This window comes from Odontesthes bonariensis, chromosome 4 (genome assembly GCF_027942865.1).
Source record: "Odontesthes bonariensis isolate fOdoBon6 chromosome 4, fOdoBon6.hap1, whole genome shotgun sequence".
NCBI lineage: Eukaryota > Metazoa > Chordata > Actinopteri > Atheriniformes > Atherinopsidae > Odontesthes > Odontesthes bonariensis.
Window position 1 is genome coordinate 28,833,653 of NC_134509.1, and position 19,105 is coordinate 28,852,757.

Here is a 19,105-nt window from a genome sequence, read left to right on the forward strand (position 1 = left end):
AACACACCCAAATTGTTACCAGTAAATATTTCAATATTTGTTTATGACATTGCAAAGTCATTCCCGGGGGAATGTACACAGTTAAAACCTAAAAGTCTCTGAATCAGCTATTCCAATTTTGTGCTGCGTCTGCCTTTCAAATGTGTCCATAACCAGATTCCCCTGATCTCAACGCCAGAGCAACAAAATGCCTCTTTGATCTTAACTTGGTTACTTACATGAGTGAGGGGCATTCTTTTTACACTACCACACAGTCCTTTAGCCACTAAATAAAGGGTTTCTTAAAGCCTTCGGTTTCCATCCCACAATTGCGTTCACTCTCCAATAGGTGGTTCCAGTAGGTTTTGCCAGTAGTGACTACACAATGTAGTCACATGGTACAAAGAAAGTCTGGGTACTGGGTGGCCTAAAATCTGTTAAGACATAATAGGCCATGCCACTGTTAAATAGTTGTGATGCACTGGCTTCAAATTGCAAGGTTGATGTATATCACAACTCTTGCTCAACCAACATCGACAACCTGTTTGTGTGTGTGTGTCTGTGCGTACAATACTGGATGCATGTGAAACAGATGAGAGATTGTTTCTGTGTGTGTCAGAGTGTTATTGCACTCTTATAATAAATGTAAGCTATGAGACAATCGGCAGGAGTCCCGCTCTCAGATGGTGACAGGGCACACGAGGATTTTGTCCTCCAGCATGACACTGACGACGAGGAAGACGAAGTAGAGCAGGAACATGAGAAAGCCCAGAAACTTACTCATTCTCCACTTACAAGCTGCGATGGAGATGATGACAAAGAGGAGCATAAGGAACAGGAGGACGATGGCACAGAACAGGCCGTTGCTGCTCACTTGCACTGGCTTAAAGTCATTGATGATGTTGTAGATGAGCCATGGGAATGGCAGGCTGCAGGAAGAGGAACGTAGATGAAAATGTAAAACAGACTGCAATAATAATAATAATTTTTTCTTACCATGTTTCCATTCAAATAATGTGGGTGTCCTTGTTTACATGTGGACTCACCCCACAGTGATATCGAAGATGTTGGAGCCCACTGAGCTGGACACGGCCATGTCACCGAGGCCTTTTCGTGCAACGATCACACTGGTGATCAGGTCAGGGATTGAGGTTCCAGCAGCTAATATGGTCAAACCCATGATTTCTTCTGTGATCCAGAAAGTCTCTCCAACCTACAATGAAGCAAAGTTTAGAAGTTTATGAAGTAGAGACACATTAAACTTAAATCGCCTTGAGCTATCCTGTTGTCTTGTAGATGAATTTGCTAGCACAGATTTCTTCGATTTGTTTAACAGGCCTCGATAGATTTTCAGTAATGTTAATTTGGGTGGCTGATGGTTATCAGTCCAGTTTTATGGGTGTTAACAAAAAGGCGTCTCAAGTTTCCAGTTTTTTTGCTTGGTTTGCTGTTCATGTGTGGGACCTGGGTGAAAAAGAAAAAGCTAAAGCACTTTTAAGACATGAGACTTGTAATATTGATGCCTTTGTCGGCCTACTTAAGCATTTAGTTATTCACACATTGCTCACTTTAGTGTTAATGTCCATCAGGAATTCATTAAGACGTACCTGTGGAAGTAACAGTGAGAGCCACAGTGTGTCGTGCCATATTTGTAGTAAAGTAGTAAAATAAGGGAGGTATATTATCAAAGTTTCATGTCATAGTGACATAACATTTCATCACAGCCTGCAAAGTATGCTGTTGTTGTAAAAAGCAAAGTGGTGGTGGATGGAATCATCTGAAAATATCACTTTCCTGCTTATTTAAGATGATTAAACTGTCAAAATGAATGTTATACTGATCAGAATCAGAATCAGAATCGAGTTTATTGCGAAGTAGGTTTGCACTTACAAGGAATTTGACTTGGTGTAGTTGGTGCAGAAAAAATATATATATATCTATATATATCTATATATATAGATATATATACAGAATCTAGATACATACAAATGATGGGGGTCTCATTTTTTTTTTTTTAATCTAAAGAACATGTTCACGCAAAGACAGCATCCAAGCTGTAGATGGAGGATTGTGGTGACAGTTTCTTTATCTACAGCAGATAAAACACATAGCCTGTACATAGCGGCCTTGTGTGGAAGTGATCAGTGAAACATGGTTGTATACATGGAACACGGTATGTTAGCTGTCTCATGGCTGCAGTTATCTAACATTCTCAATTGAAAAATATAGTATATTTTGTATGTACATATACATTAGTATATATAGAATGTATGAGGACAGAAATATAAAAAATAATAAGAAGAAACAAAATCACTATCATGATGTTCTGGTGAAATTGACTTGTTTTATAAAAAAAGTCTGTTGCTTTTTTTTCTGTTTCTATTTTGTCTTATCGGGCTTCAGTTGCTCTAGAAACATCCATAATCATAGCTCACTCGCACTCACACTGTCTATGGACCTTGCCCATGGTGTGTGTGTGTGTGTGTGTGTGTGTGTGACAACGAGATTCTGAACTATGTGCATGCGTGTGTGTGTGAATATGTGTGCCAAGTACCTGGTGAGCCCACCACACCATCAGGTAGGAGAAGAAAGCAATCCAACTGATAGAACCGATGAACGTTATGGGGAAGAACCTTTCAGAGGACTGGAAAAAATGAAAAGGTAACCCCTTAATCAAGCAGGCAATTTCCAACTTTAAATTACAAAATAACCTAATACTTTGCTCTTGAGATGCTTGATGTTTTACAACTGTGGTTCCAAAATGTTAAGAGTCTGGGCAAAATGTAAATGAAAACAGAAGGCAATATTTTACGAAACAATTTAAATACAACATCTTTTTGAAAGTGATAAATGGTGAAAGTAAGAGATCTGATTGTTTTTTGGATAAATATCTATCTTGTGTATTTCATCACTTATTCTATGAACAACACTACAGAAAACCACCATTTTAAAAGCAAAATGGAGAGTATTACAGCAGCTCAACAGAGTAAAAACTTTCAGTGAGTTATGCCTCGCGGGCCAAGAGAGCGCTGAGGGTTCACTCTGTGAGCTTCAGGGCTAGCCCGATTATCATCATTATCCAGCTGGTTGCTCCCTTAGCTGGTGGTCTCAGAGGTTAGATCCTGTTTAACCAGGAGCAAGTGAGCAAGCTTCTTGCAGATTTCCAGAGCTACGACTCCTTTTTCGGTCTTTCTTCTGCTTTGTTCTCCAGCTATCCTGTACTAATTTCTCAAATTTCCCAAAGCAGAAATCCTCAGCCTTGGCTTATTGTCATGTTGAAAATGTTAAAATGTTTATTTTTAGCCAAGGGGAACTTTAAATATAAGGCATACATTATTTTCAAATCACTGGATTATGTTTTTACTTACATTTTACAAAATGTCTGTACTTTCTGGGAATAATAGGTTAACTTATGCAGCATGTAAAGGGAAAGCCTTATGTGTGTGATTTTATTTCTAACACGAGTCTACAACCGTGAAAGAGAAGCTGTTTTTTGAGATGCACTGTATATAGTTCTGCTCATGATTTTTCATTGTGGGAAAGGGTTTTTGTTTATGCATGATCGTCTTCAAAGCAGAAGTGAAACAAGCATGTATTTACAATTTTCATGTTGAAAAACACAGTAAATAGATATAACATTATTAACTATTTCATGCAGACAAAGACGGTAATGCCCTGCATTCTAGGACAGAGCAGTATAGCGTCATGCAATGTGCATTTAATTGAGTATGTATTGTGTACGTTAGATTTAGTGAGTGTGTTCACCTCTCTCCTGACGTCAGGCAGTGTCAGCCACAAAGGGAAAACAATGGGCAGGATTATGACGTAGGTGAGCTGTTTCCTGGGGGTGTCGGGCCAGGCCAGGCTCAGAGGCTGGTTTTCATCATCATCGTCCTCACCACCCTGAGGATGAGTTCATTATCTTACATTGTGTATAGTACATACACCTGTGCATAGCAATATCTGTCAATATAGTTTGGTGTTGGAAAACTTAGCAGAATGCAGTCAGGTACATTCATCATATCCATTTTACTGATGCAAAGTTATTGAAACTTTATTAAAAAAATACTGTATGGAGAAACTTTTGAAGCAAGGTGACATACCATGTCTCCTCCAGCGATGCCATTCATTGGCGGTGTGACTTCGACTGCAACGTTTGAACTATTGGGGATTTTTTTATCAGCTGTGGAGCAAAAAGACAAGTTAAGACATAAATTATGGGGAAATGTTGATTTGATTGGTAAGAAATGGATGAATCAGATTTATACCAGTTAACCTGATTTGTTTTCATAACCTGCTTATAATAACTTCATCTAATGTACCAGACTTGTTTCACACTTATATTCATGTATTTATGTAAAAGAGTTCAACCTGAAATCAGAAAAAAATGGAAAGGTATGAAAGATGGAAAAAAAAGGGATTATTTTAATTTGCTTTGACTTTTTTTCAATAGCAGATTGTATGAACCCAAGATATTTCATGTTTTGTTCTGGGCAACCTCAAACGCAGGAAGAGGTTTGCATATTTACCCCTCTAGAGTGCATGATATCAGTATCAGTTGGACACCTGTGATCTTTGATGCACTGCATCATGAATCGTCATTGACCAGTGGCCGATATAACCACACGGGCAAAGGACCCTGTACAACTGCACATCTTAAGACACCGGAAACTCTTCACTGCTTAGTAATAAGTGGTAAAAGCTTCCTCGCACCAAATTTTTGTCAAATATGTCGCAGGCCCGAAATAAAAACAAAACAAAACAGTATATTAACAAATAAAGTGAAAAATTCTGAAATGTCTTGGGTTGATACTGTCTGTGATTAAATGAAAGTCAATATGAATGTAAGAATCACTGCCTTTTTGCTGTTTTATTTAGCATTCACACTGTCCCATAATTTCCGATCTTTGGTTGTACATTAGGTAAACGCATATAATTAACATGATTAGGGAAAATGAAAACTACAAAAAAAATGCAGGCGTAAGTTTAGGTGTGCTCCACACTTTCAGCCTTTGATCATTTCTACGGATTAATGAATTAAACATTTTGTGCACTGTTAATCAGTAACCTTTCAACAATCAAACTAATGACTTGAGGCAGGTGGCTGCACTTTCTGAGTCTGGAGGTCTTTCCCTTTTTAAGTGTCACTCTGTGCCTTAATCCAAGCTAAGGGCAAACATGCATACAATTACAATGTATTGGAATTCATTGTGTCATAATTAGACTGAACTGGACTGCTGTGTATTATTAACTTTGTATTGAAAGCTCAATAAGTTGAATGAATTTTGTTGTGAATTGGCACTATAAAAAAAGTGAATTGAACTGATCTCAAATCATTTCAGTATTATTTCATCTTTTATCTGTCACTTGAATCTTGTTCCATTGTGTCAGTGGTACACACCTATACCGTTGGCACTGATAGCATCATCTTTACACTTCTTCTTGGCCATTTTGTGAAGGATTGATGCCTTCTCTCTGAAACGTCCTGCAACAGAGGCACCAGACATATCACTACCTCCTACACGAGGTAGCAAGACTTGTGACAATTATATAGCCAAGAGCAAATTGAAATGTTTGAATGAAAAATATTTTCCTGAACAGCCCATTTCTGTGCGGCATACCTTCATCACTGAGGGGGTCCAGTGTGTGTATCATGAGCTGGAAGATGCTGTTTCTCATCAGTGAGTTGTGTAGAGAAGCACAGCTTCCTTCTCTCTGCAGCTTGGGTTTGGCCTGTTAAAAAGCAATTTGACCACAAATGCCACACTGAATGAAAACAAACTCGAGTCTTAATCAACATTTAACCAAGTTTTCATTTGACCTTTCTTATTTTATTTTTTTTTTTAACCAACCATTGATCAAATGTCACACCATGATATATACAGAAGTTTGCTGAATATGCAGCATAATGTCGTACAAACACACAAACCAAACTCACCATCAGCCTGTTCTCATCATCTCCGGATGCATTTGCCTTCAGTGAAAATACAAAAAAACAAAACATTACTTATTTAGCAAATAAGACAAATTAAAGCTTAGATTACCTTCTCCTAGCAACAATCCTCAAATGGACAAATGTTTATTTTTCTGCTGATACATACATCATGCGTCATACGTCATTGTGTATTCCTAATTTATGGACGTCTGTCATTCCTTTCCCTGATGGTAACTGGGCCAAGATCCAGGCCCCTTGTTACCCTGAATTAGATTAAGAGGCTATAGAAAATGAATGGGTGTATGGAAATAAGTCATGCAAGATATTTGTAGACTGTGGTAGCTCAAATTTGGTCAGGGAGCACTCTTATTTGTTAGTTTTTGTCAGTGGATTGGATTGCATTAATACCATTCTGAGGTGGAGAGAGAATAAATTAATGCAAGCATTCATCATTACGTAAACTTTACATATATAGATAGATAGAGTGGGGGGATAGATAGAGTGGGGGGATATGACTATAGAGAAAACCTCAACTTCAGAACTTTGAAGGCTCGAACAACAATGAAAAGAATGTGCATTTCTGGTGTTGGTGTGAAGATCTGGAATAAACTCTCTAAAGAGCTGAAGCAAAGTCCAAGCATGAGATATTTTAAGAAAGGTCTCAAAATGGTTATTATTCAAAGGTATAAGGAAGAACAAGGGGGATGATCCTGGCTGGGAATTAAAACTCTATGTATGATTTCAGCAAGTGTGTGCAGGTCTGTGCATGTGTGGGTAAATGTATATAGGTCTGTAAATAGTGTGTATTATTTTTGTATATAAGCAGATGGGTGTGTATATGGGTGTATGTATGTATATGTGTGTATAGGTGTATGTATATGTGAATATGTATATATGTATGTGTACATATGTATATGTGTGTGTATGTAGTACTTTCATCTCTCTGAGGAAATATAACTATAATTATTATTTCATGTTGTCAGAAAGGATATTGGAAACTGAAAATAATGTGATAAATTACGACTGGAAAAGGGGTATGATTATATAAGTTATACTTCATCATACTCCTTTTCAGACTCATAATCACCGATGTGATGTGTCTTCAAGAAATTTATTTATAATTATGGGTGCCAAATGCCAAAGGCATTAGGCAAACATATTACTACTGTGCCAGATTATTATTATTATTATTATTATTTTCCCGTTTCCGCCCTAAAGTTCGGCGCGTAACTAGTCTGGCTGCGATGGTCCCACCGACATAAAAAGCGCACCGTTAGGTGCGCTTTCCTCAGGAGTAGGGTGCAAAGACTTTTCTCTCTCATTAGTCTAAAGGAATTCCGGAAAAATGGGAAAACGTCGGAAAATTTAAACAGGAAATCCCTATTCAAAAGTCACAAACTGCCGATTTGGAACCTTCACGAGCTGAAAAAGGGCATTTTTAGAGGCCTTATAACTCAGCCATACAGCATCGTACAGACCTCATTCAAAGTTTGTAAGTGACACGAGACTCTCGGCTATAACCGACTCGAAGGGCTTGAATATATTCAATACGGCTTGGACACGACGGCAGTTTACGTTTGAGGGTGCCAAAATGTCAGATCTGGCATCTCTCCCACTCAACCTCTCACTCTAAAAATCATTAATCACAGATTCTTCAAACAAAACTCTCTCACGTCGGAAATATCTGGCCGATATGGACAAATTTTATAGCAAAACGTAGGTATTTTTGTCCTCTTTCACACAATGTCACACTCGTTTACCTCTGCCGCACACATTTATCACAATTTGCCTTTGAGCGCAAAGTTCCATCCCTCAATCCCATTATAAATGCCTAAAATCCTAAAATCAGTGTTTCAACGTGATTTTAAAATTGCCATTTAAAAGGAGCCCGAGGGGTTAGCCGAATGAAAATCACACCGCTGGATTCGGCCGTCCCTTGTGGCGCTCACGGTACAAAAATGATACGGATTCGAGCTTTACTTTTCGAGCTGTGACCGTTTGTTCGAGAAAGTAGCCGCAAATCAAAAATGCTCCATTTTAAGCAGGGAGAAGTCTGTGTCAGTTGGAGAACTGGCAGTTGGAACCTGTGCGCATGCTGACGAGCTGTCTCCTAGCAACAAGCTTAAGAGCCTGCTCAGGGCTGACACAGAGACTGCTTAGGAGAAAAGGCCAAGGTGGAGGCCTTAAGCTTATTTAAAATTGCATAAAAACTGTTTTTTACACTGGACATTGATAAAAATGACTTAAAATGAAGTTTATATGTGACAGGAGTCTCTAAAGCTTCTTCAGAAGACCTGTCTTAGGAATTTTGGGTCTCGCAGAGACCCAAAATTCAAAGGAAAATCAATTGAAAAGTACTTAATGAGCCAAATATGCCACAAAATGCCGTTTTGGAGGCCTAAATGCTCTGCCATACGACATCCCAGAGACCTCATTCAAAGTTTATATGTAACAGGAGGCTCTCAACTTTCTTCAGAACACATGTCTTAGGAATTTTGGGTCTCGCAGAGACCCCAAATTCAAAGGAAATATCGATTGAAAAGCACTTAACAAGCCAAATATGCCAAAAAATGCCGTTTTGGAGGCCTCATAACTCTGCCATACAAAGTCACAGAGACCTCATTCAAAGTTTATATGTGACAGGAGTCTCTCATATTTATAGGTTTGTTCATGGAAAATGCATCAGCATTAAAACTCATTGTCATAAGGAGAGAAAAACAAGTCACTTTTGCCTCTAATGCCAGAAACTGCCCTATTTTGGAGTTGCCATAACTCAGCCATCCGACATCGCAGAGACCTCATTCAAAGTTTATATGTGACAGGAGACTCTAAAGCTTCTTCAGAAGACCTGTCTTAGGAATTTTGGGTCTCGCAGAGACCCAAAATTCGAAGGAAAATTAATTGAAAAGCACTAAATGAGCCAAATATGCCACAAAATTCCGTTTTGTAGGCCTCAATGCTCTGCCATACGACATCCCAGAGACCTCATTCAAAGTTTATATGTAACAGGAGGCTCTCAACTTTCTTCAGAACACATGTCTTAGGAATTTTGGGTCTCGCAGAGACCCAAAATTCAAAGGAAAATCAATTGAAAAGTACTTAATGAGCCAAATATGCCACTAAATGCCGTTTTGGAGGCCTCATAACTCTGCCATACAAAGTCACAGAGACCTCATTCAAAGTTTATATGTGACAGGAGTCTCTAAAGCTTCTTCAGAAGACCTGTCTTAGGAATTTTGGGTCTCGCAGAGACCCAAAATTCAAAGGAAAATTAATTGAAAAGCACTAAATGAGCCAAATATGCCACAAAATTCCGTTTTGTAGGCCTCAATGCTCTGCCATACGACATCCCAGAGACCTCATTCAAAGTTTATATGTAACAGGAGGCTCTCAACTTTCTTCAGAACACATGTCTTAGGAATTTTGGGTCTCGCAGAGACCCAAAATTCAAAGGAAAATCAATTGAAAAGTACTTAATGAGCCAAATATGCCACTAAATGCCGTTTTGGAGGCCTCATAACTCTGCCATACAAAGTCACAGAGACCTCATTCAAAGTTTATATGTGACAGGAGTCTCTAAAGCTTCTTCAGAAGACCTGTCTTAGGAATTTTGGGTCTCGCAGAGACCCAAAATTCAAAGGAAAAATCGATTGAAAAGCACTTAACGAGCCAAATATGCCAAAAAATAAGCCGTTTTGGAGGCCTCATAACTCAGCCATACAACATCACAGAGACCTCATTCAAAGTTTAAATGTGACAGGAGGCTCTAAACTTATCGATTGGACGGGCAGTAGATTGGCACCCATCAAAATTTCTTTAGGAATTTTCTAGTTTATTATGTACTTTGTGTTTGCTTTGCACTGACCGGTGAAATGTTTTGTCTGAAATAAATTACTATCATCATCATATCAGTGTGTGTTATTTTGATGGGTAAATACATATAATCGGATCTAGGAAGTCTGGTTACGTCCATTTAGTAATATCATAGATGAAACAAAAAAAGAAAGTTGGAAGTGGAAGGGATGAAAGCACAGAGGAGTCTAGGTTTAAGATTGCCACAAGAACTGAATTTTAGTCATGTTTTAATGTCTTTCCTTCATCAGAGATGTATGACAGTATGAAACTTATTAATGTAACAATTGATCCAAATTTACCACACTTTCAGTCTTTAAAAGAACAGCTAATAATTAATTATGGTTACATTAAGCAACAACATCCGAATAAACCTCTAGGCTCAATTTAAGTGTGTGACATAATCTTCTTTTCCTTAATTAGTCCTCACAGCAGGACTGAGCCAGTGCCAAAGCCTTCCAGTCCAGCTCCAATCTGATGCCTATACACGCAATGTGGAAGTCTACCACTAACCTCAACCTCAGACAATTTTCTAGGTGATATATATATATATATATATATATATATATATATATATATATATATATATATATATATATACACATACACAGAACAGCACCACAAAGAAAAAGCCACTCTAACAGTCCACTGATGGAGGTCTGCAGAAGTGGTGAGAGTTGTCCAACAGGGGAAGTCCGATGTGGGTGGAAAGAGTATTTGGAGACTTAAAGTTTTGTGGGAAGATGTAATGTAAATGTTTCTATAAACAGAATTTGGATATTTCCTCAAAGCTCTACAGTCTAATTAATTAGGAACTTAATCCTATAAAATACCTTAATTAGATTTATTTCTACCGATTTATGGAGGTGTATTAAAAAGCTAACTCACTCCTGCTGCATCAAATGTCACAGAGCTACTTTCAGAAGGTGCAAGCTATGTCGACCGAGAAGGTAAGAGTAATCAAATGTACCTGGGAGCGTGAGAGGGGTCTATTTGTTTTTGCGGTAGGTGTGCCAGAAAGCAAGTCAAAGTACTTCCACTCAGCTCCCGGGCCGGTCCAGCAAAGTTACATAGCGCAGTTTTTCCAACTCGGACCCCCGAAGGGCATAGGAGACAGGCCAATCGTAATATTAAAACTCATTCTAGCCGCACAATTTTTTTCAAGCTGTTATTTTAAGGTAGAAATGTTACATAGTATTTACATAGTACATGTTTGTCATTAGAATATTTAGCAAATGGATTTGCCTTGTCTGTCTCATGATGCATTTTATGTATATTTTCATCGAGCACTCAATTGCTTGCGGTTGTTATCTTGTAAAACACTTTGAAGTTAATTTATATGCCAATGACAGCCAACTTTAACGAACATAATGTTTAAAAGATAATGAGCAGACATAGTTTAACAATATAGTACAAAGACATATGAGAACCTACACAGTCTGGTTTTGTGATGGCACTGTATTATTTGTGGATTAAATCATTCAAGATTATACTTTGTTCTTTTTCGATGTATTTATTTCAACCAATAATACAAGATACTTCTTTTTTTTCTGTGGCCAAACAGCAGAGCACATTTTTATGCTGTAAACCTCTGAGTTTGAGCAGATAATCCCTTTAGCCCACATTTGATAAAGCACCTGCTGCTATGGCAGCCGAACAAAAGCGGAGGATGTCCACTTTGTATTTTAAGCTAATCTCCATGTACCTATAAAGTTTGTGTCCAATCCAGATATGAAAAAGCTACTGTCATTACAGGTATGCATCCTATCAACTGTGGCTGCAGTTCACCGCTTTTATCTTGTTCACATCCTGTAAGGTTCACTCACTTTACAAACTCAGCTACAGAAATGTAAAACCAGGCTTTTGAAACCAAGTCTGAGCTATTCACTTTGAGTATGTATGATGACATCTTTTTAGGAAAACGATGCATTATGCAATATGATCAAATTAAAGACGACTTTATACGGGGATGCTGATGAAACCCAGAAGAGACGAACAAAAACAACAGCAGCTGAAAGGACAAAGGAAGCTGTGGACACTGGTCTGTATTGTCCTTGTGATTGCTGCACACTGTGCTATGCATTAGCAGCTTGGTCCTGGTTCATCTTGATGAGCTCATATGGATCATGAGAGCTGCTCAGTGGCTACAGACACTTTCAACCTGCTGTAGAATTTTAGATATAGTTTAATAAAAGGCAAATGTTCTTCCTTTTGAATTACATTTCTTAAGTTTAAGAACTCTTTTGACTTGTAAACTCATTTTACCTTTTACACTAGACAAGGAGTTAAGCCCAACTTGTCACCATATTTCCATTAATATGCATTTTTATAACTTTACTAAGAATTAATAATCTCAGCTCTAACTCAGTAACTTACAGCAAACACCTTTTTTTGTTTTGTTTAGTTTTTATAGATAAAATTGTACAATGAGCGTTTGGTTGATCCTTCAGGCTGAAGTGCAGAGGCCAGTGCTGTGAATCCCTCATATAATTTGGATACACAAACTTCAGACTGTCAGATCCACAAATTGTTGCAAATAGGAGCCGCCGTTGTTGTCACTCCTTCTTTGATCAATAAGCTGGGTCTTTTCAGAAGGAGAACTTTAAAGAGACAGAAGCTAAATCAGAGTATTTCAGAGGTTGAGTGGAGCTGCAGCACTATAGAGTGTGAGACTAATATTGTCTTGGTTTATTTACTTAGATTAAGGGAGCAATGTGGAGGATTTTGTGAAATCTAGCATCAAAGTTGTAGATTGCAACCAACTCAGTTATCCTTGAATTTCCCTCCACCTCAAAGTTGGTGGGAGAAACAGCAAAAAAATGCAAAAGGATTTCTCTGGAGCCAGTATGGGGTTTGGCGGCTGTGGGCCATGATAAAAACATGGGAGTGCAACATGACTCAGAAAAAGAACCTGTGCCTTCTACAGATGTTTTACAAATGTTATATTGCATTTTTTGCTTACCTTGGATGTTATATAGTATATGAAATAAATCTAGTAGATAAAACAGAAATATAAATCATTTAAATGACTTTAAACTGATTTGATATTTTAAACCTTGTCTGTAGGTTGAACTCGGGTGATATTTACAGTATACAAATTTCAATCTCTAAGAAACTATATCTGCCCCTGTTAGAAAGCCCATGTTGTTTAGTGTTTACAGTTGAATACCATTCATTTATATTGTGTTTTACGGTGAGTTTTCATACGTCCAACGCTCGTGAACGCACTATAGACGATGAGTCATATATGATTGATGATTACAGTCCTTTATATTTCAGAGTTACATTATTCTGTACATTATGTATGGTGTTTCCATACTGATTGTTGTTTGTATCTTTATTATAGAACCACAGCCAAATAAATCCACCACAAACTGGACATCTGTATCCGTGTCTTTTAACGGGGACACACACCATACACCTTGCCGCTCTAACTAACACAGCTAATTACTGGAGAACCCCAAACTCTTCTTTTAGCCCCCTTAAATGAATGAAGCAGTAACAAGCGTATCATGACTTGTTGAACGTATCTGTAGAAAATGCTTGGGTTTCCTCAGAAGAATAGTAATTCTTTACCTAACTTTTTGTTCACTTTGGATAGAGCTGTTGCTCTGCTGCAGTTGTCTCAGCCCCTCCAGACAGGACGCTTCAGGGGAGACAGCCAAGGTGAAAAGTGCCGACCTGGGATCAACGGATTTACACCAGGCTTTCAACCTCATCCCGATTACCATCATGCTACCATGGTGCAATCAGATCACCTTTCTTTCTGCAACGTTCCCTCCCTCCCTTAGCCACCTGACTGCCCGAGCTGTGGGACTTATCCAGGATTAATCTGCAGAGATCACTACTTTTAGACTGGAAATTTTCGAGCCCGCGTGTGAAGTCCTGTACCAACCCTTGCAGGGTCACGAGACAGTCATACAACACTCTTTCAGTCTCAGCTGTCAGCCAATCCCCATTACCCTGTCCTTTAAGTGTTTACAGTTGCACGACCACAATTCTAATACCACAATTTCGTCAAGTGCTGCAGCAGTCACTGATGAAGTGCCAGGCTCAGCAGAACACCTCAGCTGCAATGTGTTGCAGCGACGAAAAGAAACTCCCAGTTGCGATTATTAAAAACATTCCCTTTTCAGCAACTGTGGACTAATAAATTAGTTGCGACAAGACATCTCTCCATTCAGGAACTTGCATCATGCCAACTCTGTTTAACATATAATGACTGAAAGAAAAAAAAAATCAAAACCTAAAAGTTTTCTAGAAATCCTAAAGCTGCCCACTAAAAGCTTTTATTTGTCATCCTCTGAATAAACTAAAATCAAGAAAAAAAACTATATTGAAGGTTAAACCTTTAGCTTTAACTGTAAATTATTGTCTTTGCCTGTATGTTTATCAATATATCATAAAAATTCCCACAGCTCTTGTGTCTTGAGATGGTTTACATTCTTCCAGGCTTGTTTAGTGAAGGCACAAATGTTGAATCAGGTCATAATGGGTTAGATACGAGGATTTTGTTATCTGGCACATATTCATGTATGCAAGAAGAATTCAAACACTTCTTCATCACTCTGCAGACACAGAGTGACAGCGTTCTGTGGTTGGTTTGCTGTCGTCACTGCAGGTAAGCAGTTGATAAGGGGATCAAAGAGGATTGCCTATCTTAGCACCATCAAAGAGAAAACCTGCAGAACTGTCCTTCTTACATGGACACAGTAGGCAGCACATACAGTGCAAACCCAAAACCCAGTTTTGCACAAAATGAAAACCAAACTTTTTCATGAGCATGTCTGCAGACCACGAAAGGAACATCCAGTTTTTTTTCTCTCAATGATCTACTGATTCCCGCTCCCCCGGGAAGCATCTGACTATTATTAGTGGCTCTGATGGGATTGGAGAGCATTAACCTGGAGGATTATTTAGCAGCCACTGACATATGAGGGCAAGGCAGCTGGACATCAAGTGCTATCGCCAGGAGGAGAAAAGCTGCTCTTGGGGCTGAAGTGAGGCAGTCTGAAGAACAGCTGATTCCCAGAAGGACACACATGTCAAACAGACAGAGCTTATGCAACAGCACTGATACTAATAGGTACTAATGAGGATGTCTTTTAATGATCAGTTTTATAAAAACTGCTTGGTGAGTAGCTGATTCGGAGTGGATGGAACACACTGGAAAAAAATTGTAGAATTGATCTGATATTTCTTATCTATAAAGTTCTCAGTAAATAGACATGCTTCTTTAGGTTTATTTTCCCATTTGTTTCCACATAACAAAGCATTTAATGGGAGAGGCTCGAAAGCAGATGAGCTCATACAGGGGTCAGGTGATTATGAGCTCATCTGTGGCCTAAAACGTGAGTCCTGATTCTTGCTATCGCAACAATAAGGTCTTCAAAAACTGCATCCCATCAACAGCCATTGTGCTTTCAAAGTTTGTGTGCATCTTAAAAGGTAGAATTTGACAACTCGGGTTTCCAGGGGATTAAGACAGATCCTGTGCAGCACTTCCTTGTATTAACGCCTGAAGAAGTAATGGACGTTGATGTTGGACAGTCTCAAGCAGTTTTCATATTTGCCACTTTAGCATCATCAACAGATCTGATTCAAAATGCTCACAAATACATGCACTATTCCAGCAGACTAGAGACAAAAAAATTCGATAACCTTTTTGAGTTGGTGCTGAAATTTGTTTAAGACATGATAATGTGTTTGAGTGTTGCTTTATTCATCCATCCATCCATTAACTATACCCGCTTAATCCAACCCAGGGTTGTGGGGGGCTGGAGCCTATCCCAGCTGTCATTGCGTGAAGGGCTGGGTACACCCTGGACACGTCACCAGTCCAGCACAGCCGTTCTATTCATGCATGTGTTATTCATGATCACAGCGTCGCGTCATGAAACGATCAGTTTAGTCATCTTAAAGGGAAGTCCTCATTAAGCAAACGCCTTCAAGTTGAAAATGATGCTTTTGTAATGACTCCTCATTGCTCAGATTTCTTCTCTCAAAACTTGAAGCAACTTTTTAATGTGTCCATATTATTGCCAACAGACACAGAGAAGCATTGTTTTTAGATCTTCAATCCATGTTTCGATGAATAACCACCGATGCTCCAAAATTAAGCTTGTTATGTAGGTTTGTTTACAGTTTTGAAAAAGGGGACACACACAAATTCCCCCTTCCTACTCAAACAACAGACTACGGTGAATTGTCAAGAATCCAGACAACCAGTGAGTTTGGAGGTTTTGCTCCTTCTGTCATCACTTTTCTACTTTTTTCTTCTTTTTTTGTCCAGTAGGGATTAGGAAATGGCTTTCAAAACAATTTATATTACATTAGCGGTCACCCTATTGATAGAATGATTGATAGATGAAAAATTAAATAGATAAATTATCAAAAAAATCTAAAGACCCAGTGTTGGATTTCTGTTTGTTCTTTGTTTGTTAGAAAGAGCGCAGGCAGCACTCTCTGAATGTCTCTATTGCAAAAAATATGATTCAGATCCACACCAAAATAAAAAAAGGTTTTTCATTTGCCTATCCAGAGCACCACTGAATTTCAAGAAATTCGAGTCAATCATTTCCTTGTGTAAGTTTGCAGACAGACAGATAAAATAATGATAATGATCACGTACCTCTACCTCATCACCGGGGAAGGACTATCAACAGTTATCTGAGCTTGGTTTATGATAAATAATGATGTGGAAATTCCAACACCCCTCCATAAAATGTAGTTTGTACATTAATAAGCGTGAATGATAAATTAAGCTATTCTTTTAAAGTCTTGAGTATTCTAACGTAGACTTAACGTAGTATCATAATCCAGATAAATTGAGGACATCCACCCAGAACTGTTATATCACTCCTTTTCTGAGAGCCCCGCTGGCCTCTGGTTTGAACGAGGTCACTAATAGCTGAAGATGAGGCCTGCTCATAGACTTAGTCAGCACAAACAGATTGCAGTTTGGCTCTGCCTGACATTGGACGAGCTGCACAGGTGGGGGGTTAAAATAGATCTTTATATCCTTTGAAAGGGAAATTCAAAGATTTTTGGCTGCCAGACAAACTGCGGTCTGTTCTGTTTAAGATCGTCTCAGAATAAGAGCACAACTATGCTCAGGATCAGTAGCTATATCGGATTTTCCCTATAATCTTATTTATTGTGTAAAATATATGTTTGATCTCAGATCAGTTAGCAAGAATGACTCAAACTGAAAATCATTTGAGTTTTATAATGATGGATGCACTGTGAAAACTAAGAGTTATATTTTTGACTGACATTTTGTATTGTAGTTTCTGAATAATATGATTAATTTAAATCCAGCCCTCTTACTTTGATACAGATATAGCAGAACAAAACGGAGTGTTAAAAGTCAAGGTGATTGTTTTTGGTGGGAACGTCCCTTTGTTGACCGAGATTAAAGAATGACAAAGGATGGATTATGGTTAATTATCTGTGGATGAGTGGATAGATGGGCAGATAGATGGATGGATGGATGGATGAATGGATGGATGGATTGATGAATGGATGGTTGGTTGGATAGATAAATGGATAGATGAATGGATAGATGGATGGATGGATGGATGGATGGATGGATGGATGGATGGATGGATGGATGGATGGATGGATGGATGGATGGATGGATGGCTGGCTGGCTGGCTGGATGGATGGATTAATAGATAGATGGATAGATAGATGGATAGATGAATGGATGGTTGGATGGATGAATAGATAGATGGATAGATAGATGGATAGATGAATGGATGGATGGATGGATGGATGGATGGATGGATGGATGGATGGATGGATGGATGGATGGATGGATGGATGGATAGATGGATAGATGGATAGATAGATGTAGACATCCTCACCTTTGGTGCATTCTCCAGCTCATCCACTTGGTTGCCACCCAGCTTGCTCTTGATGAAAAGTTCTACAGTACCATTGAACTTCATGAATGTCACGTAGCAAGCATAGCACGTGAGTAGGCTGATACTTTCCGCCAATGTGATTTGATTATCCAGAAAGAAATAGATGAGCATGAGCAAGCCAATTGTATAGAAAGAGACATCTCTAAACAGAGGCCACCAGGTCAGGTTCAGCACCTCTTTGGAGAACAGGGCGCACATCCCGATCACAAAAAGGATGTTGAAGACGGCCGATCCCACAATTGTACCAATACCCACATTACTGTGAGAGACGAACACTCCTATGACAGAGGTGAAGAGCTCTGGGGCCGAGCCACCTGCGGCCATAAAGGTGGCTCCTGCCACATCATCAGAGATCTCCAGCTTCTCTGTGATGACAGTGAGGGCAGGGACAAAAAACTCATCGCAAACGATGGCTAAGGCTATGAACATGTACAACATTCCAAACATATGAAACACCACAAAGCCCTGGCGTCTCTGCTCTATACTGAATAAGTCCGTTGGGTAGTCCCCCTCATTCAGTACTATGTCAGAAGACTTCATGGCCACTGGTGTGTCCTCTGGGGCAGCTGAGAGGTTGTGGTGCTGCAGAAGAGTCCTCTGGGGCAATGCTGCATCACCTGAGCCCTGAGCAGGTGATCCCAGCTCAGTTGCCACTACTGTGACCAGCGACAAGGCACTGAATGAACAAACTGTGCAGGCAACCACCAGGCCGACGATGAAGCCCAGAATCCGACCGGGCCTCAGCTTTCTTTTGACACCCTGATAGTGATCCCGGTTGCTGCTCCTTTTAGGACCCAGAAGGGGATCAGAACAGGAGTAAGCTATCATGTCTTGACTTCTTATGGGTAGCGTGAAATCCATGGTGTTTGGCGCAGGTTGTCAGGCAGAGTGGAAGTCTGGAATCCCCGCCAAAGCTGGGTTGGTGATGTTGGTGGCTACAAGGGCGGGGTTCTGACAGGCCGCAGTGGATTACCGGTGTGTCAGCATGTTGCTCCCAAGACTAAACACAATGGAGGCCCTCTAGTCTTATTCCAGGATCTAGCACATTCAAAGGTTTCCTCATATTACTCCCTGCAAGACAGAGAAAACAGTAGTCATAAGTTATGATGCAAAAACGTAAATTGAAATATAAGCAAAAATGTTCACTGTCTAAACACTCTGATGTATGAAGATTAGGAACATATAAAACTAAAATCAGCCACTCTCCCGCAACAATTAAAAAATGTAGATCTTAGCAAGTACTTACACGTTTAAGTTGTCTGTTTTCTGTTTGATTCAAGATTTCTTCCACCCCTGATATCTGTTCATTCATAGGTCTTATTTGACTTGTTCAATGAGATGAAAAGAAAATAATTTATTCAGAACCATTTTGTGATTTCTTCCTTCAGAATTTACACTTTCTGTCACTATC

General features: G+C 39.1%; 1 protein-coding gene across 1 annotated transcript; it reads right to left on the reverse strand.

The window, feature by feature from the left end:
* Positions 1 to 658: 658 nt before the first annotated feature.
* slc24a2 (solute carrier family 24 member 2) lies at positions 659 to 18,555 on the reverse strand. The gene is made up of 9 exons (XM_075464541.1): positions 17,635 to 18,555; positions 5,918 to 5,953; positions 5,601 to 5,712; positions 5,381 to 5,464; positions 4,083 to 4,162; positions 3,745 to 3,882; positions 2,534 to 2,623; positions 1,026 to 1,192; positions 659 to 908 (listed from the first exon to the last, which is right to left on the reverse strand). Exons 1-9 carry the CDS (start codon positions 18,553 to 18,555, stop codon positions 659 to 661), a joined length of 1,878 nt encoding a protein of 625 aa, XP_075320656.1.
* Between the last annotated feature and the right edge of the window lie 550 nt (positions 18,556 to 19,105).

Bases quoted from the DNA above. Each gene is read 5' to 3' on its own strand.
- slc24a2 (XM_075464541.1), bottom strand. From the start codon at position 18,555: ATGGATTTCACGCTACCCATAAGAAGTCAAGACATGATAGCTTACTCC. The intron at 3,883-4,082 runs GTATGTCACCTT...ACTCATCCTCAG, and splicing joins GCATCGCTGGAGGAGACATG to GGTGGTGAGGACGATGATGA. The intron at 909-1,025 runs GTGAGTCCACAT...CTCTTCCTGCAG, and splicing joins ATCTTCGATATCACTGTGGG to CCTGCCATTCCCATGGCTCA.